We start from the raw sequence: 20,553 nt of genomic DNA, 5'->3' as shown, positions 1-20,553 counted from the left end.
CCAGGGTCCCAACACACAGTCAGGGTGGAAACCCCTGGGCGGGGGACAGTCGGCGCCTGGTGAGTGGGTACGCGGCTTAGGAGAGTTTTCTAAGCGCCTAGGGGGCCCCTGGAGGACACATTTCCACGGCTCTCTCAGTCCCGGGGGTGAATGGGCACCGGGGGAAGCTGTCAGCACACAGGGGGACCCCACCCGACCCCAGGGGGAGGCCACCGGTCGTGGGTGGGCCCTGATCCCTGCCTCACCTCCTCTCTGTGCTCCCAAACCTTGGTCATTTATTCTCAAGTGTTCTGAGCGTGGGGCCAAGAGGGCAGTTAAGGGCAATCAAAAAGAGAAGAACGCACTATGAGCAGATTCGGCCCATCTCAGTTCTGAGCAGAGGAGTCACCCCGGGGAGCCTAGACTCCAGTCCTATAAAGTACAGAATTCCCTGAAGACGGCTCCCAACTGCTCCAAACGAAAGTTGCATTTCTCACTTCAGCGGAGCAAGAAGACAGCGGGAGTGGGAAGCAACACAGAGCGGATCACTGCAGACAGGAGACCGACGGCAGGACTCAGCCTGCCCAGAACAAGTGCTACGACAAAACGAGACGCCAGCGGCTGCCAGCAGGTCTTGGGGTGGAATGACTTTAATGGGGGTGAGGCACAGGGGCTGCCCGCTCTGTCTGGGCCCCGCCCCTGGCTTTCATGGACCTATCGATCCACTTAAGGAAGCTGGTGACCTTGGTGTAGACCCCGTACTTCCCTTTGCGTGCACATCCTTCTCCCCAGCTGACGATGCCAGTGACGAAATAGGTGTCCTTGAAGCGGGTGACGTGGGGACCCCCACTGTCCCCCTGGCAGGCGTCCTCTGGGTTTGAGTCGTAGCCGGCGCAGAACATGTTCTGGGTGATGACAAAGCTGCTGGACAGCTTGCACGTGTTCCTGTCCACGTAGGGCACCTCCAGCATCTTGAGGGTGGCGGAGGGGCGGCCCTTCTCGTGGGTGCGCCCGAAGCCACTCACGATGCCCGACTTCTGTGTCATGAGCGTGGACTCGGCCCAGTCCTTCTCGGGCAGGCAGGCGGGTGCCACGTTCATGCGGAAGGTGATGGGCGTCTTCAGCTTGACCACAGCGATGTCGAAGTCGTAGGTCTCCCTGATGAACTTGTTGTGCTTGATGACCATCTCCACCTCGTGCGCCATCTCGTTGCCCTCCTCCTCCTCCGTGTTCCGGTCACCTGGGAGATGGTGAGGACACGGCGAGGACACGGCCATGTCAGCCCAGCATGGCCGAGCACTTACGTGTGGGTTACTTTTTAAAGTTGTTAGTGTGTTTTCTAATTAAAAAATGGTATATGGTCACTAGAAAATTGGAAAAATATAAGAAAGCGTAAAAAGGTACTCAGTGCTCAGATTGCTGAAGAGGGGGCTCTGGGAGCCTTGCCTGAGCAGACCCTGAGAGGAGGCGCATGCCTGGGCGTGAACTCCAAGCATCAGGGGGGACCACACAGGAGAAGGGCTGGGCTGGCCCTAGGAAGGCTGCCCCCCCCCCGCCCTCCCCCGTCTTCCTCTGTGAAACAGCCCCCCCCAGGATTTTGGTAGTTTAACTAGTGTTTCCAACAGACTTGATCAATTCTAATGGTCTCTGAAAATAAGGAAGTGACAGTGGGCCCTGGAGGGGGGCCGAGGGGTGTGGGCGCCACTTACCTACCCTCACCTTGAATCTCCTGGTTTGGTGGAGACAGTGAGCCGCGGTGAGGATATAGTACTCGTTCAGGATGGTGCCTCCACAGAACCCCTCGTTTTCCTCGTTGATGAGCAGAGCCTGCAACGAGAGCGCCAGAGCCCACAAGGTTGGTCTGACTTCCTGAGAGGAGGAATCTGACAGTCTCTAGCTCCAGCCTTCCTCCCCAGCCCCTGACCCCTTTCCCCACGGAAGAACTTGTGGCCTCTTCAGGCTGGAACGTGAGGCCCAAGCCAGTGCACCCACAGTGCCCACCTGACACTCGGGCTGCTGCCCATTGGCCAGTCCTGCAGATTTCCCAACCAGGGTGACTGTGCCCAGGCCTGCACGTCCCACCCACTGGTCCAACCGGCACATTCTCCAAGAGCTGGTTCAGGGGGCACCCCATGGCACCTTCCCAGCTCCTTGCCACCCACTCCCCGGATTTCGTGGCACAAGTCCGGGCAGCACCTTCACATCGTCTGGTCTTTGCTTCACAGGTCAGGCAAGTGAGCGACTGTTCATTTACTCAACAGACTGCCGCTGAGGCCCTGCTGAGCGCCAGTGCTGGTCACAGCGGGTGGTCCCACCCCGCTTCACCATCTCTCCGCCTGGACTCCAGGGGCTAGTCTCCTCCTTCTCCTCACTCTGTCCCAGCACTGTCCACAGTGTCACGCACGGAGGAACAACTTCACTGTTGTTGGCAATGAATCACACTCCAGACCAGCGATGCCGGGCTGGAGAAAACCCGTCCAGAGCAGGCGCGACTTCTGGTCTCTGCAACGGTGCAGCTATTTGAACCCTTCTCCCTCGGCCCGCAGAATGCCACCGTTCCAGGTTACTTTCCTCAGGATCCACGTGATTTTCTCCCGGACAGGATTTGGGAGTGAGGACATTCCACGTGGGAAGGAGCACTGATGGGGCAAGTGAGAGGCTCCACAGACAAGTCTCTTACTTTCCTTTCTCCCCAAAGAACGGGGCTTGCAGATCTGGAGACGGAGCAGTTTTGCTTTTCCTTTCTCCAGGGAGTTCCACAACCTCTGAGCAACAGTTATTGGCTGGGGGTATGTGTAGGTCAATGAGACAGTTAACAACACTGAGTCTAAAGGAACTCTTGAAGATGTTCATGACTAGCATGAAGCAGTAATATATATATAATGGTTTTTTGCTGAGGAAGACTGGCCCTAAGCTAACATCTGTGCCCATCTTCCTCTACTTTGTATGTGGGACGCCTGCCACAGCATGGCTTGCTGAGCGGTCTGTAGGTCTGCACCCAGGATCCAAACTGCAAACCCTGGGCTGCCAAAGAAGAATGCATGAACTTAACTGCTGCGCCACCGGGCCGGCCCCTGTAGTAATATTTTTGCTTTTTTTTTGCATAATTTATCAATTCACAATCCAACTTGGGTACCGAGTGAGGGGGAGTCAATCTTTCTAAGAATTGGAGACCGACTGTCCTTCCTAAAGATGGAGATGAGGCAGCCGGTGGAGTCTGGAACTGGGAGAGCAAGAACCACGAATCCCAGCAGACTCCATGGGGCGCCCACTGCTGAGGACCCTTCTCCCGGGTGCCCGTCCCTGTTCCCTGCTGTGCAGCCCCATCCAAAGCTACTCACAGAGCCCCTGGGCCACAGCTGTGCCCTCTGGGTGGGGAGCCTGTCCTGCCCCCGAGGACTTCGTTATGCTCCCACGGGCCCTCATCACACACCAACTTGCATTTGGTGATCCAGGTGGGTCTCACCTCCCTTCCTAGAGAAGTGGCTCTGATGACATCATACCCTACACACACCACGCCCAGTCACTGCCCGGCACACGGTAAGTTCTCCACAAGGATGTGCTGATGAGGGATGACCAGATGAGGCATGCCCTCCCTTGCTCTTGATCACTCAGACACATGCACAGCTGTCATGTGGCCTGGAGGCGGGGAGCGAGCGGAGGTAACTTCTGAAGGTTGTTGGCAGCTCTGGGATTTCTGCTTGTAGGAGAAGCTGTTTTGGCTTTGGACCCTAAAAACTTAAAGTCCAAGTTAGGGTTGCCAGATAAAATAGAGGACACTCAGTTAAATTTGAGTCAAATAAATAGCAAGTAATTTTAGTATATGTCCCATGTAATATTTATATACTTACATCAAAAGTCATTCCATGTTTATCTGAAATTCCCACTTAAGCAGAAGTCCTGCTTTTTATTTGCTAAATCTGGCAACCTTAGTCCAAATCAACAACCCAGCAGTGGTTTTCACCTTTGAAAACAAATGGATATGCTCTTCTCTACAAGGCCTCTGCCTCATTGGGGTTTAGGTGTTTGGATAAAGAAAATTTACCAAATTAGAAATGAAACAAGGGGAGGGACTCTTTCCACCTTCAGTCAAACAGAAGCACAGGCAGAGGCCTCGCCCCGTCAGGCAGCCGACCTCCACCTGCTGACTCGGCCTGAGCTGCCGCCCATCTCGCCTTCCAGTGGGGAGAGGTGTTAAGACTCCAGGCGGGGCTCTGCCCTCCCATCTGTCCTTCACGGGCAGAGAAGCCTGGAATGGGGCAGCAGGGCAGGCGGGGAAGAGCTCAAAGCCTGCTGTGGGGCCAAATGTGTGCTTGGGCGTGTCCTCTGTGGCCGTGCCCGTGGCGCCCAGCCAGGACAGGTCCCCACCCCGTTAGCTCACTAAGTGTGCTCAGCAGTTACCTGCCAGGGACACTCGCCCTCTTGGCACTCCTTCCCGCCCACTATCCGGACCAGATTCTGCTGGTTCTCTGCGTTCGTCTCCGTCTTGTTGGATCCTAGCAGATCGCCGGGGCTCTTGGTGGGAGCCAGGTCTCCAGGGCTGTACTGCTCCAGAATGTCGGTTTGGGTGGGCTCCTCATGGCTCTGAGTGGCCTGGTCCGCCGCCCTCTTCCCGCGTCCCTGAGTATGTTTCCCACAGGGGAAAGGCTCTGAAAGAAAAATGGCCTGGGCTCAGCAAGGCAAAAAGCTCCCTACAGCGCACAGTCCCCACGAAGCAGGAGGAGCTGAGGAGGTTGTCAGTCTGTCCCTCTCGGTAATGGGGTGAGCCGCCTGGAACACTGTGAGCGGGGAGGAGCAGGGCATGTGCTCGGTAACTGGGAAGGGGTGTGAGGACCTTCCGGGGTGCGGGCTGCTCTGTCTTGATTGGGGCTGGGTTACAAGATAGACGCCATTGTCACAATGCAGGAAACGTGCCCTTCCCATTGGTGTACCCCACTGTGTGTCACTTTCACCTAGACGACAGCCCTGCAGACACTGACCGCTGGGTCACCAGGATGCTGAAGCATTGAAGGGGATTCTGCAATCTGCCTGGAAATGCGTCAACCGAATTAGGCAGCTTGTGGATGGACAGAGGACAAATGGGGGCAGACACATGACAAAGCAAGTCAGCGAGATGTTAACGTAGAATCCTGGTGGGTGCTCGCTATAAAATTCTGCCAGCCCTGCTGTGTCCGACGCGTTCCCAGTGAAAAACGTGGAAGGAAAAAACGTGTTCCAGGCACAAGGAACAAAACGTGGGAGCAACCTGCAGCATAAGACGGACACCACGACGTGGCTTTGTGCGACGACATCTGAAATGAAGCAGCGGGCACAGCAGGGATGTCAGTAAATACTGGAAAGCTCCCTTCCCGTGTCATCACCAACGGGGAGCGGAGGCGCAGGGGCAATGCAGGGCAGAGGGAGGAGGAAGGACGGGTGGAGGGCGAAGAGCCCGAGACAGCAGAACAGCAGCTCTGAAACGGGTCGCAGGGGCTTTTCTCTGCTGCCCTGTGTCTGTCTGAGATCAGATAAGCAAACCTCAGGTTTTCTTCAGCCTTTGTGCACGCTCCTTCAGGACCCGCGCGGTTCCCGCCAGCGGACTCAGGAAAAGGTGCTGCTGGAGAGAAGGAGTGCACCCTGCTGTTCCCTATATTGTGTTAAGATGCGTAATCACTGCCTTTCAAATTCTGAACTAGCTCGTCTGTGATTTAGAACAGAATCTTTTGCACTAGAAAGTAGTTTACCTGATTTTATTTTCAAACATCAAACTTTATTTTAAATTGATTTGTGAATTGAATTTAAAAAAGTGTTGCATGCACGTCAAGAAATGACTTTAGTTAAAATACTTTTGAGCCAGCTTACGTTTAAAATTTCATTACCAATAGAAATATAAACCACACTGTCTTTTCCTGGTTCAGAGACTTAATGTTCCATAATTTCGGTCCTCCTGAATGTGCCACCTCCTGCAGCGGGTCTGGGGTTCGGCATTTCTAATACGCCCCCATGTAACGCCAGACCTGTTGGTCAGTCAGGGGACCAGGCTCTGAGGAGCGCGTCGGGCCGCTGTGAGAAGTGGATCATGTTGAGAGAAAGGAGTGGCCCCAGAGCCTCTGGCCAGGCTGGCCTGCAGCAGATGATGGCCTTCCCACTGCGTGTGAGGCGGGCTCTTGCACCCCCGGGACCTGGCCCCTCGCTCAGGCCCTCACTAGGTCACACCCTCTGTGAGCTTCTAGGCCAGACTCACTGAGTCTAACTTTTATCACAGGAAAGAAAAAATTAATTCAATTAACTCTGGGGCCCACAACCTAGATCAGCTCTTGAGGGTCCTCAGTTCCTCTTCTGGTCCCTGCACTGCCCCTCCAGCTCTACGGCTCCAGTGGTCAGGCCTGAATGGCCCCTCGCCTGCCCACACACTCTCAGCCTCGGCCTGTCCTAACTCCCAGCCTCCCAGGCCCCCCACCCTTCCCAGGGCCACAGGACAGTCACTACGGAGTGACTCAGGGTTTGCTACGAGTTGGGCACTGGTGACACGCCCTCCGTGAATTACTCCTTATACTTTCACATCCACCAAGGAGTTAGAGACATCATTGGCCCCATTCTTAGATGGTTCACAGAAATAGCGAGTCTGTTTCCAAACCTTGCAGCCCATCCAGGATGCTTCGGCCGTCCAGCCCACCTGCACCGGCATGGACCCCAGGGCCCAGGGAGCCCTGCTGAGGTGACCCACACTCCTCCTACCTGTGGAGATGCAGGACTTGCCATTGTCACCCAGGATGTATCCACTGGCACAGGAACACACCACGGAGTTGCGCTCCTCGCTGCAGAACTGGTCACAGTCCCCGTTGTCCAGGCTGCAGAGCTGCCGCATGGCTGTGGGAGAGGCATGCTGGCCCTCAGGACGGGCGGGGAAACCAAGGCTGCAGCCATCCAGGAGGAAGGACGGCAGCACCCTGGGCACAGCCACCCACCCGTCATCCCCACAGCGGGTCACCCAGCTAGAGCAAAGGGCCAGGCAGCTAAGGCACCTCAGCCAGTCCCAGTGCTGCCAAGGGCAGGCTGGGGGCGAGGGAACCACCCCTCTGCGCCCTTCTCACTGCCCTGCCGCCCCCTAGCCTGCATGGGGACACCATGGTGAGGGCCCTAGAGGCTGGGCGTGTGTCTCAAGTTCCCCCCTAAGAAGGGCATGTGGGTGCTGACCTGTGTGGATGGGCTGCCTGCAAGAAAGGGGGCTCCGGGACCAGGCGCTCAGGCTGAGCTGAGTGGAGCGGCCACAGGCCTGTTCACTCTGAGGCTAGAGGATTCCCTGTGGAATACGGGCCTTGGGGACTGGGGTCAGGCTCCAGGGCAGCAGGAAAGAAGGGCAGGCAGTCACGTCCTGGACTCAGGCTGGCCCTTCCTTCACTAGCTGTGGGATTTGGGCAAGTTATTTAAACCCCAGGGACCTCGGTTCCCTCACTTGTAAAGTGGTGGAGGTCACACCACCTCCCAGGACAACCTCACAAGTCACAGGACTTTGGCACAGTGCCCCATGTGGGCCGGTGGTGCCCTCGACCAAGGCCAGGTTTCTGGGACCGTAAGGCCGGCTGAGCGCACCCTCTGCAGTGCAGCGGAGCCAGAAGCACACGCTGCTTCCAGCGCACACTGAGCACCAACCCCAAGCTCACTCAGTGATGCCAGCAATTTATGTCACATTCTGCCATTTGGGTTTTGACGAAAAAATAATTACAGTGCAAAGATCAACATTCATGGAACTTTAGAATACATTCACAATGGCCCCGGGGTCAGTCAGACCGTGTGCAGAAGAAGCATCTCGGGACTCAGGATGGAGTGACGCCTAATGATGCTCCCATCGGGAAAAGTTCCAAAGTAATCCAAACTAAGGGCATAGTCTACAGACTATAAATTTAGTAATTTAAAAGAAACGCAAATCTTTCTTCTTAGGGAAAACTGGCTTAATACTAACCTATTTTTATTAAAAATTAATCACATATTAGGAAAACTCTTAGTGACTTTTCCACGTAGAATTAATTAAATGCATCAAGTTTTTTAATTGGACAATCCCAAGCATTCAGCACTGATGTTGGCGCCAACAGGCCTGAGTGAAAGTGGTGACTCGGAACCACGGTCCAGGACCACAAGGACTACGAGCCACAGAGCGAGGAAAAAGTCAGTTCTCGCTTCTGTGCTCTGGGCCACATCTCCATGAATGTCCCACAGCCTCTCTCAGAGGAACAGAGAAGGGACATGTGTCTCCCTGTGCTCCAGACTGAGTGCACTGCAGGGCACACCTGGGGCTCTGACTTCCTCTCTTCGCTGTTAGTCCAGCGCACAACATAACGGAGCACAGAGTCTAGAGCAGAAGTGACCTGAGACTGTCCATCCTCCGGTGTTTAGCTTCTTCCCTCTCTCCCACCTTTGGCCCTTCAGTTAACTCTGACCTGAAAGTGCTCCAAGAAGAAGAACTCACAAAGTTCACAATTTTTGCCTTCGAATCCTTCCAAACAGGTGCATGTGTATTCCCCAAGACCATCTTTGCATTTGCCCTCGTTCAGGCAAGGATTGCTGTCACACTGGTCTCCATCTGCAAAGAAAGGATTTGGAAACCAGAGCTTGCAGGCGATTCCCATCATCATGGAGATAACTCTACTCTGTTGATCTTGGCACACATTTTTCAGATAAGTTGAGTCGACCTGGAATTCTCTCTGTTTCCCTGTAAACAATTTTTCCTGCCTGGACTTCGTTTTATCCCCACCCTTTGTGGCTACATGTACGTGATGCCCTTATCTAACTGGATCATCGACAAGCTTCCCAACTTTTACTGAGATGTCCGATGTGTTTTTGCATCAGAGTGAAGAGCTCTGGGCTGGTAACACATGGGTCCAACTGCAAGACGGATGATTGCCTGACACTCAATTCTGGGCTGGGCTAACTAACAAGAGGGATGGTAGGGTTTCTCTTTTCAAATGGTCTGGGGCTAAAATGAAAACGTAAAGACTACTGTCCAGCACTGACAAACAGCCTCACACTTCTCGCTGCATTTGGAAAATCTAACTTAGAGATAGGTCTGACTGTCAGTTTGAGAAATCGAATACTGTCACCAGAATGAAAACACTAGTCATGATTAGTATCATTTCAGATGCTGTAAGCATTAAGTCACGCGGTTCCCTTATTGGAGGACTCAATCTTTCAGATTCTATTTTTTGTTTCTACCTAATATACTTGGATTTAAAAAAAATAGACCATGGAATTTGGTGTCCTCGAATGAGAATAAACTGATTTAAATCTATATTTAAGTAACAAAACTAAAATTGATATAAAGTTACTATAAAAAACTATTTTACAATAACTTTTATGGAAACAGAGAGGAAAAGTCTTAAATGAGTAAGATTTAAATAGGAGCAGAAAAGAAATTCAGGAAGCATTTTCAAAATTCAAATACAATTTCTCTCAATGTAAATATCCCAATGAAGCCTTCTTGTTTAAGGTTAAAATAGAAAACATCTCACCTTTGTATTTATTCCAGAATTCAGTCTAAAAGGGAAAAAAGACTTTTAAATACATTATGGAAAAAACAGACATTTCACACCAATAACAACCATAACCTAGTTACTCAACCTGTGCAGGATACTTTCCCCAAACAGAGGTCATTTTCTGGAACAAATTTCTCTAGAACTATTCAGTCCAAAAGAGAAAATCTTTCAGACCTTCTCTACCTGTAAAGACGTGGCTTCGATCATCTTAAATGCACCATCTCTGTTGCATATTGAAAATTTATTTTCAGTTAATCACCAAGAAATGGATTGTACTAAAAAGGGTTTGCTATGTGTGCTCGCCCTCGCTGATCAATGAATGTTTTTTAGTTAAGAAACCTGGGCCAAAGATTCGATAAAGGATCAGGTGCTTGGCAAATAATCATTGTTAATTGAAAAAATGCTAAATGGTAATCAGCCTAAAATAGGGCATCAAGATTATATATTACATCAAAAACATGTTCATAAGTCTTAAAAATTTTGTTTTGCTGTCTGTAGTAGGTTGAATAGTGTGTCTCCCACCCAATCCCCCCAAATTGAGGTACAACCTTAGAATGCAACCTCAGACCTTAACTGAGAATAGGGTCTTGGCAGATGTAATTAAGGTAAAAACTGAAGTGAAGTCATACTAGATTAGGGTGGACCCTAAATCACTAAGAGTGTCCTTATAAGAGACAGAAAATGACATAGAGAGAAGAAGGCCATGTGAAGATGGAGGCAGAGATTGGAGTGGGGCATGTACAAGCCAGGGAACATCAAGGACCGCTGGCAGCCACCAGAAGCTGGAAGCGGCGAGCAGCAGGTTCTCTCTCAGACCTTCCACAATGAACCAACCCTGGCAACAACTTGATTTTGGACTTGTGGTCTCCAGAACTGTGAGAGAATAAATTTCTGTTGTTTTACGGCACCCAGTTTGTTGTACTACTTTACAGAAGCCCTAAAAAACTAATACACTGTCTTTTAAATTTTTATTTTAAAAAATTATCACACAGTAAAATTTTTTTAGTGTACAATTCTATGAAATCCAACACATACATAGGTTTGTATAACCACCACCACAATCAAGACACAGAACAGTTCCATCTCCCCCCAAACTCTCTCATGCTATCTCCCAACCTTGCTAACCCCTGGCAACCCCCAGCCCTAATGCCTAGCGCCACTAATCCGCTCTTCATCACTTTAGTAATGACTTCTTGAGAATGTCGTATAAATGGAATCATACATTATAAAACCTTGTGAAACTAGCTTCTTCCAGTCAGCACCATGTCTTTGAAATTCATTCAAGTTATGTGCATCATGAATTTCCTCTCGTTTACTGCTCAGTAGTATTCTATTTTGTGGCTGTACCACAGTTTGTTTATCTATTCACCCAACAAAGGACATTTGTAGTATTTCTAGTTTTTTGCAATTATGAATAGAGTTGCTATAAACATTTATGTACATGTTCTTCTGTGAAAAAAGTTTTCATTTCTCTAGAAAAATACCCAGGAATGGGATTGCTGGGCCATATGGCAACTTTATAAGAAATGGCCAAACTGTTTTTCAGAGTGGCTATACCATTTTGCATTCCCACAAGCAGTGTATGGGAGTTCTGGTTGCTCCATATCCTCACCAGCACTTTTTTTGGTGAGTGTTTTTAATTCTCTAGGTATGTAGTGGCATCTCACTGTGGTTTTAATTTGCATTTCTGTAATGGCTAATAATGTTGAATATCTTCTCATGTGCCTTTTTGCCATTCATGTATCCTCTTTCGTGAAGCATCTGTTCAAATCTTTTGCTCACTATGTCTAATTAGGGTGTTTATTTTCTTCTAACGAGTTGTGAGAGTTCTTTATATATTCTGACCATAAATCCTTCGTCAGATATGTGATTTGCAAATATATTCTTAGTCAATAGCTTGTATTTTCATTCTCTTAGTGTTTTTCACATAGCAAAAGTTTTAAATTTTCAAAGTCCAATTTACCCATTTTTTCTTTTATGGATTATACTTTTGGTGTCTAAGAATTTTTCCTAACTCCATATAATGAAAATTTTCTCCTAAAAGTTTTGTTTTACCTTTAGATCTATAATCCATCTTGAGTTAATTTTTGTATAGTTGTTAGGTTTAGGTCAAAGTTGACCTTTTTTTGCACATAAATATACAATTGTTCCAATAACATTTGGTTGAAAAAGATAATTCTTTTTCCATGGAATTGCTTATGCACCTTTGTCAAAAATCAATTGGCCATACTTGTCTGGGTCTATTTATGGACTTTATATTCTGTTCCACAGGGCTATTTGTCTATGTCTACCAGAACCATACATTAATACTTTGTGATTAAGGCAGCCTTACAGTAAGTCTTTAAATCAGGTGGTGTGACTCCTCCACCTTTAACTTCTTTCTCTAAATTGTTTTAGCTATTCTAATTCTTTTGCTTTTCCATATTTCCAATTTTAGAATCAGCTTCTCCCTGACGGAATTTTTATTGACATTGCATTAAATCCATAAATCAAATTGGAGAGGATCAGTATCTTAATATGTTAAGTCTTTCAATCCATGAACACACTGTATGTCTATTTACTTAGGTCTTCTTTAATTTCTTTTATTAGTATTTTGTAGATTTCGGCATATGGAGCCTGTACATGTTTTATTAGATTTACACATAAATATTTTTCTTTGGAGTAATAGTGGTACTTAAAATATTTTTGGGTCTAACTGTACATTGCTACTACATAGAAATATGATTAAGATTTGTGTGCTGATCTTGTATTCTGTGACCTTCCTAGACTCACTTATAGTTTTAGGAGTATCTTTTTCAAATTCTGTGGGATTTTCTATGTAGACAATCGCGTCATCTGCAAGTAAGGATAGTTTTATTTCTTTTTCTTGACTTATTGTTAGGATTTCTTTATGTCTAAGACTTCCAGTATAGTGTTAGATTGGGAGTGCTGAGAATAAACATCCTTGCCTTGTTTCCAGTCTTAGGGGAAGCATTCAGCTTCCACCATTAAGTATGGTATCAGTTGTGGGTTCCTTATAGATGCTCTATCAGGTTGAAGAAGGTGTCTTTTATTTGTAGTTTGCTGATATATGATCATGAATGGATGTTGCATTTTGTCTAATGCTTTTTCTGCATCAATTGATATGATTTTCTGGATTTTCTTCTTTAAGCTGTTAATATAGTAGATCACATTATTGATTTTTAAATATGGAGCCAGCCTTGTGTGCCCTAGATAAACGCACTTGGTCATTCTGTATTCTTCTTATATGTTGCTGTATTCAATTTGCTAATATTGTGTTGAGGATTTTTATGAGACTCATGAGAGATACTGCTGTGTAGTTTTCTTTCTTCCTTCCTTCCTTCCCCCCCTCCCTCCCTCTCTTTCTTTCTCTTTTCACTGTCTTTGTTGGTTTGGGCATCAGAGTGATGCTGGCCTAAAACAAACTGAGAAGTGTTCTCTCTTCTTCTCTAGAAAGGATTATACACAATTGGTGTTATTTCTTCTTTAAATCTTTGGTAAAATTGACCAGTGAAACAATCTGGACCTGGACATTTCTTTTTCAGAAGGTTTTTAACTAAGAAATTGAACTTGCAGATATAACTTTCAGATTGTGCATATTTTGGTAGTTTGTGGTTTTGAGGAATTGGTCCATTTCATCCAAACTGTCCAAATTTCATCCAAATTTCTGCGTGAAGAGTTGTTCATAGTATTCTCTTACTATCCTTTTAACATCTGCAGGACCTTTAGTGATATTCCTTCTTTCATTCCTGATATAGGTAATTTGCATGTTTTTTCTTTGTCCATCTTGCTATATCAGTTTTATCGATTTTCTCTACTATTTTTTTTAAAGATTTTATTTTTTCTTTTTCTCCCCAAAGCCCCCCGGTACATAATTGTGTATGTAGTTGTGGGTCCTTCTAGTTGTAGCATGTGGGACTCCGCCTCAGCATGGCTTGATGAGGACTGCCTTGTCTGCATCCAGGATTCGAACTGGGAAAACCCTGGGCCGCGGAAGCAGAGTGCACAAACTTAACCACTCGCCCATGGGGCTGGCCCTTCTCTATTATTTTTTATGTCTTCAATTTCACTGATTTCTCCTCTTTGGGGTTTATTTTGTTTTTCTTTTTTTTAGCATCTTAAGGAGGAAGCTTATTGATTTGAGACCTTTCTTTTTTTCCAATGAAAACATTTAATGCTATAAACTTCCCTATAAGCACTACTTCAGCTGCAACCCACAGTTTATATGTTGTATTTTCATTTTTGTTCAGTCGAAAATATTTTCTAACTTCTTTTGAGACTTCCTCTTTGACCCATGGATTATTTAGAAGTGTGTTAATTTCCACATACTTCAAAATTTTTCTGTACTGATTTTTGGTTAATTCCATTATGGTCAGACAATATATCTGATGTGCTTTTAATCTTTTAAATTTGTAAAGGTGTATTTCATGACACAGCATATAGTCTATCTTGTGGAATGTTCCATGGGTGACTGGAAACAAAACGTATTGTGCTGTTGCCAAGAATTCTATAACTACTAATTAGATTCAGGTCAAGTGATGTCTGGAGAACTGGAGGAAACAAAACAGTAAACTTACAGCCAGTTCTATGGTACTTTGTATTCCAGTCTTTTTCTTCAATGCACTGCCATTTCCTTTTCAAGGTCTTCAGGGGCTCCATCCACTCTATCCAGGTTTTGTAGCTACATTTAGTAAGAGAAAAAGGGTGGGGTCTGCTTTCTCCATATTACTTGGAACCAGAAATTGCTGATAACCTTTGACCCAGTAATCCTTCTCTGGAGCAGCCATTCTAACTTAGAAGATAATCCAGAAGAAACCTATGTATGTGCTGTCATAATAGCCATACTAAAAATAACTTACATGGTCAAAACATGAAGAGAGTAAATGCACCCATACAATAAAACATAACTTAGATCTTTAAAATTATAAATATGGTAACCATGTAAAAGTAAGAAAGAATGGGAAATGATGCTGAGTAAAAAAGCAGAACATAAACTTGTGTTGGTGTTACAAGTACTTGTATTACCTTTTTTTTTTTTAAAGATTTTATTTTTTTTCCTTTTTCTCCCCAAAGCCCCCCAGTGCACAGCTGTATATTCTTCATTGTGGGTCCTTCTAGTTGTGGCATGTGGGACGCTGCCTCAGCGTGGTCTGATGAGCAGTGCCATGTCCACGCCCAGGATTCGAACCAACGAAACACTGGGCCGCCTGCAGCGGAGCGCGCGAACTTAACCACTCGGCCCCGGGGCCAGCCCCTACTTGTATTACTTTTTTTAAAAAAAACTATGTATGTATACATGAGCTAAAACATTTAAAATTGAAAATATTTCCTGAAATTATGAATAATCTTTTAAAAGAGACAAATTGATTAATTGGTGACAAGGAGTAAAAATGAATTCTTAATTCCTCTTCTCTCTGGGGGCTGAAATAGGCAGTGGTACTCAAACGGATGGCAACACACAAGAGTCCCTTGCAGACCATGATCTTTTGCAGGAACACAGAAATGTCTGAGTGATACAACGGAAAATTATTTTCTATGCAGAAGTGCCAAATGTTGGTCTTCCCAGCCTATCAGTGGTCGCTCCGTTCTCTGCATTTTCAGGTTTCACTGCGGGAAGCAGGGTACGTCCACACCACTACCAGAGTTCACCAGGAATGTGGGGCAGCCTGTACCCACGAGGCATGGAGGGCCAAATCCGTGTTGGCCTGCTCTTCGGAGAGCAGCATGGTGCTGTGTGGACCACACCATTCCTGACAAACAGCTCCAGGGGCGCTGTGAGACCGAGGGCCCCTTGGGCCAGGCGCGTGCTCCATGTGCTCTGGGAGGACGGGCTCGCCCGACTCCCTTCAGGAGCTGTGGCAGCCTGTCAAGGGGTCTGTCTGCAGCCAGGACGACGCTCAATGGCTTCGGACACACAGAGGTCCACAGGGACGGACTTGGCTCCCTCAGGCCAAGAGAGGAAGGTTCCGGCAGCCTCCCCATGGGCCTTCCTCAGATTCTCCAGTGGGCAGGTGGCCTCCTCCGGGGCCATCCTTGGGCTCTCCGGCAGGCAGCCTCAGCACGGGCCTTCCTCAGGCTCTCCGGTGGGCAGGCAGCCTCGTCCGGGCCTTCCTCGGGCTCTCCTGAGGGCGGCCTCCTCCTCCTCCTGCCAGGCCTTCCTCGGGCTCACCCACGGGCAGGCGGCCTCCTCCTGGGCCTTCCTTGGGCTCTCCCGCAGGCGGCCTCCTCCTCCTCCTGCCGGGCCTTCCTCGGGCTCTCTGGTGGGCAGGCGGCCTCCTCCTGGGCCTTCCTTGGGCTCTCCCGCAGTCGGCCTCCTCCTCCTCCTGCCGGGCCTTCCTCGGGCTCTCTGGTGGGCAGGCGGCCTCCTCCTGGGCCTTCCTTGGGCTCTCCCGCAGGCAGCCTCCTCCTCCTCCTGCCGGGCCTTCCTCGGGCTCACCCATGGGCAGGTGGCCTCGTCCGGGCCTTCCTCGGGCTCTCCCGTGGGCGGCCTCCCTCGGGCTCACCCGTGGGCAGGTGGCCTCATCCGGGCCTTCCTCGGGCTCTCCCGCGGGCGGCCTCCTCCTCCTCCTGCTGGGCCTTCCTCGGGCTCACCCATGGGCAGGCGGCCTCGTCCGGGCCTGCCTTGGGCTCTCCCGCGGGCAGCCTCCTCCCGGGCCTTGTGGACTCTGGGAAGGCGGTGCCGTGGATGTGGGAGGCAGTGGCCTCGAACAGCCCAGGTGCAGCCCCCACCCCGACATCGCGGGGTCCATACAGACCACAGGGTCCAGGGGCAGCGGCTGTCTGTCCTCCGGGTCCGGCGTCGCACGAGGGCACAGGCAGCCCCCCGAAGGCTGGCGGTGCGGGAGGCGCGAGGGTCCTGAGTTGGGCTCACCACAGGACGCCATGTCTCCGGCCCGCTGGCCAGGTCACCCTCGTCCCGCCCGGTTGGAGTCCAGCGGCCGCCGTGAGGAGGTATCTCTGCCCTCGGAGCTCGCAGTCAGCACAGGGCGACGTGCGGCCGGGCCGCATGCGACCCACGGGCAGCGGCACTCGGCCCCTGCTGGCCCGCCGAACTCCCGACAGTCTCCGGGGCAGGCTGGCAAGCACAGGGAGACGCCCCGCCTCCGGCTCCGCACAGAGTCGCCGCGCTCCGCGCCGGAGACGAGGCCGAAGGCGGACCTCCCGCGCGCCGCAGCCCGAGGGCGGGGCCTCCGCAGCAGCCCGCCAGGGGCCGTGGGCGGGGCCTGCGCGCGCCCGAGCGCTGCGGCGTCAGCCTGTGGCGGCCGCGGCTTGGCCCAGCTCCTGTCCGGCCCCTGCTCGCTACCGTCTTCCCAGTCTTCAGCGTCTTCAGCGCGTTCCTGCGGCTTCGGCTGCCGCCCAGCCCTGTCCCGCCGCCGCCTTTTCGGACGTCTCGGCCCATGGCGGACCCGGCCGGGTCCCAAGGTGCACGAGGCGCGCAGGCGACTTCCCGGGCAGCGCCCGAGGCCCCGCCTCTCCCAGGGGCGGGCGTCTGGCGCGCGGGTGCTGCGCAGGCGCAGTGCGGAGCCTCGCGGCCCCGAGTAGCTCGCGCGGCGCCCTCAGGGCCGGCGTCGAGGGTGGCGGCGGCGTGGCTGTGCCCGGAGGCCCGCCTGGTCTTTCCCGTTTTAGGATTGATTCGGCAGTCGCTCCACAAGTTCCCACGGCCCTGCCACTGGCTTCTGGCCACAGCCTCCCTCCGGCCACCGCCCTCCGGACCGTGGCTGCGCCTGACCCTGCGGGTGAGGGCCTCAGTCTCCCCACTGCCCCGCCAAGCGGGAGGGCCCCCGCGGCTCTCCTCTGCAGCGGCCACAGCCCGGAAGGGCCAGCGTGGCCCGTGGTCAGCTTCTGGATTGGCCTGGGGGCTCGGCCTTTGGGGTGGGCCTCTGGGGTCACCTGCAGGTCAGCCTAGGGGGGTGGGGCTCCATGGTCGCCTGCAGGTCAGCCTGGGGGGGGGGTGGGCCTCGGGTCACCTGCAGGTCAGCCTGCGGGGGGGGGGGGTGGGCCTCGGGTCACCTGCAGGTCAGCCTGGGGGGGGGGTGGGCCTCTGGGGTCACCTGCAGGTCAGCCTGGGGTGGGTGGGCCCCGGGTCACCTGCAGGTCAGCCATGGGGGGGGGGGTGGGTCTCTGGGGTCACCTGCAGGTCAGCCTGGGGGGGGGCCTCCAGGGTCGTCTGCAGGTCAGCCTGGGGGGGGGGGCTCCGTAGTCGCCTGCAGGTCAGCCTGGGGGGAGGCCTCCGGGGTCGCCTGCAGGTCAGCCGGAGGGGTCGGCCTCCTGGAGGCCCTCCCAGGCCCTTACCGTCTGCTCGACGTCCTCGAAGACCTCCCGGGCCTCCTCGAAGGAGCAGCTCTCCTCCCTGCACTCCCTCTCGAGGTTCCCCTTCTTGAGCTCCTCCAGGAACGAGTTGGCCCTGCGGACGCGGTGCAGGAGGCCGTGCGCGCGGTCCCGGCTCAGGAACACTGCGGGAGGAGGGGGCGCGGGTGGAGGCGGCCGCCGTGGAGGAGCGCCGCCTGCCCCCGCGCCACCGTCCCCGCCACGCGGCTGCCCTCTGCCTGGCTCGCCCGGCGACCCTGCGCCCCCGTCCCCACCACGCCACTGCCCTCTGCCTGGCCCGGCTCTGAGTCAAGCGGGTGGGGAGTTGTGGTACTGTTTCCAGCACCGTGTACCCCTGAAAGCATGATTTCTATCCACTCCCGGGACGCACAAAAACACAATTAAAGCAAAAGTTGCCAGAAGTAGTGCTTACACTACTTTCTAGAAAATACTACTTATTACAAAGTTTTCTACTTGATTCTGTTCTATTCCATTTTTGAAAACCCGCTATATTGATTTCATGAGTCACAAGTGAGTGGTGACCCGCCAGCTAAATGTCCTGGATCAGAGCCTCTCTGGCCATCCCTGTGCATGAACCGACGCTGAGCTGGGCCGCCCCGCCGTCTTCCCTCTCTCATCCTCTCCTCCTCTCCTCCGGCAATAGGGAGGCCCTCGGATGCTTGTCTCGGCCCTCTGCCCTCCTCTCCTTTTCCCGCTGAAGAATGTGGAGGCTCCCCGTGATGTAGCTGACTCTCCAGCTCCGTGCTTCTGTTGCCAGCTTTCACCCTGAGCTCTGTCCCCAGCTCCCTCACCATCATGGCCGTCTCCCCTGTCTCAGCTCCGAACCCCCAGTCCCACACCGAAAACCAGCACTGCGGGATCCAGCGTCTTCAGTTTCAAGTCCGCCTTGGTCACCTCCTACGTGACACTGGCAAGTGGGAATTCCCGTGCCTGCTTCCTAGGGTTGTTTTAAACAATGTACAACTTGTGGTGTTCACTTAGGTACACACTAGGCAGTAAAGATTAGCTTCATGCCTACCTCAAATGACTTTCCGAATTCTCTGTTTCTTTCAGTGACATGGATATTTTTCCGACAACACCAGGCTCAAACTTATTTGTGGGCCCCCCCACATTCCTTGGAACATCTGCTCCACTAACAAGTGCTTGCTTTGACATACAGCCCACACGTGGGTTTCCTGCCTCCCTCCTTCCACACGTGGGTCTCCCCTGTTGTTTTTCTCTCTCTCCTTCACCGTTCACCGCCTCCTCATCTCCCACACACCTGCATCCCCTCGTCTCTCCCAAGCGCTCCTGTCCTTCCTCTTGATCCAGGATGCAAATGAGCCTCAGGGTCTCCCCAGCCCCAGGGGTGCCTCCTCTCTGCTCTCTCCTCTGGCTCTGCTTCTCTCCTTTCTGGCCTCTTCTCTTTGGACAGGGCCTGGGGTCCTGGAAGGCCCAGAGGCCCCCATCTGTCCAGCCTCACATTGGGCAGCCCCTTCCCCTGGCCAAGCCAGCCTGGGGGTGGTGGCCCCAGCTCTCATTCTCTCCCCTGCCCTGGAAGCGCCTCTCTGCCTGTGACCCCCACCCAGCTCACTTTGGCAGTGGAGGGGGGCTTCTCTCTGTCTCTCCTCCCACCTCCCCCTTCTCTCCCTCTCCCTCTCTGTCTGTCTCTGTCTCTGTCTCTGTCCATGTTTCCTTCTGTCTTTGTGATCTCTGATCCACTGTCTGACTCTCCACCCACAGGGAGGCACACCTGGCCCTAAGCTGCCCTCGGCTGAAACTGCCAAGCCCAGCCGTCTCACACCAGCCTTCACGAGGGGACGGGCACCCACTATCCACACTGCCGAGGTTCCAGGGCATCACTCTGACCCATCCCCACCCCAGGGACCACCTCTGCAGTCTGCAGGGTGGGGGCACTTACCGCTTCCTCCTGGCAGCAGGAGGCCTGCCAGGGAGGCACTGAGCAGGACGAGGCACAGCGGGCCCGCCATGTTGTAGCCAAGGACAGTGTCTCTGTCCCTGCTGTCACAGGTCTCCAGGGCAAGGTTCACTACCCTGGCTTGAGTCTGGCTGGTTGTCCTTCCACTTATCACAGCCTCCTGATTGGAGACTGGGCCTGTGGGGGTGGGGGGGTGGTCAGGGACAGGTGACCATGCCGGGGCATGGTCACCCTGGCCTGTGCAGTCCTGGGGAGGTCCTGGCTGAACCTCTTCCTCGTTAGTAACCATATCCAGCAGGGTCTGCTGTGGGCATGGGAACTTTTTGTTCTGAGAGAACAGAACATTGTTTTAGAGTCTTCAGACATTTGTGTCTAGCTCTCATTTCATCCTTATAACCACAATAAAAGCTAAGTATCATTTCCCCATCTTTTCTCCAGAACAGAAGACTGAGGTTTAGAGTGAGCTGAAGGGTCAGTCAGGGCTGAGTGTGGTACATGTTGGCTTTGAACCCAGGACTCTCTGCCGCAGGGTCCTGCTTTCCCTCAGTCTGCACTGGTCGTGTTCACAGGCCTCTCTCTCCAGGTGGTATCAGGTGGCGCCCCACAAAAGGCCTCCATCACAGAGGGTCCTGGTGCCTGCGCTTTACCTGCATGTTGGGCTTGTGCCTCACCCAAAAGTTCAGGGGCTCTGGGAGGCAGAGGGTGTCTGTGACCCTTCTGTGCCACATGGCTCCTTGCGCAGAGGCTCTCACACATATTTCTGGGAGGAGTACTTCCTGCCCGGTGCACCTGGAGGGAACTGCTCTGCTGGGACCCCCA

The 20,553-nt window shown here is 51.9% G+C and overlaps 1 protein-coding gene across 1 annotated transcript; it reads right to left on the bottom strand.

Moving 5' to 3' along the window:
* Positions 1-611: 611 nt before the first annotated feature.
* Positions 612-19,927, bottom strand: F10 (coagulation factor X). The gene is made up of 8 exons (XM_070579367.1): positions 19,717-19,927; positions 17,781-17,941; positions 9,465-9,489; positions 8,426-8,539; positions 6,697-6,828; positions 4,381-4,628; positions 1,689-1,806; positions 612-1,219 (listed from the first exon to the last, which is right to left on the bottom strand). The coding sequence occupies exons 1-8, from the start codon at positions 19,784-19,786 to the stop codon at positions 630-632; spliced, it is 1,458 nt and encodes a 485-aa protein (XP_070435468.1). The 5' UTR covers positions 19,787-19,927; the 3' UTR covers positions 612-629.
* Between the last annotated feature and the right edge of the window lie 626 nt (positions 19,928-20,553).

The sequence above is a fragment of the Equus przewalskii genome, chromosome 16 (assembly GCF_037783145.1).
Source record: "Equus przewalskii isolate Varuska chromosome 16, EquPr2, whole genome shotgun sequence".
Taxonomy (NCBI): Eukaryota; Metazoa; Chordata; class Mammalia; order Perissodactyla; family Equidae; genus Equus; species Equus przewalskii.
This window is presented reverse-complemented; position numbering and strand designations above follow the sequence as displayed.

Coding starts and splice junctions, on each gene's coding strand:
- F10 (XM_070579367.1), bottom strand. CDS start 19,786: ATGGCGGGCCCGCTGTGCCTCGTCCTGCTCAGTGCCTCCCTGGCAGGC. Junction 9,490..17,780: donor TCGAGGACGTCGAGCAGACG/GTAAGGGCCTGG, acceptor TTTCCCTTTTAG/ACTGAATTCTGGAATAAATA. Junction 6,829..8,425: donor AGGCAAAAATTGTGAACTTT/GTGAGTTCTTCT, acceptor CCTCTCCCACAG/CCATGCGGCAGCTCTGCAGC.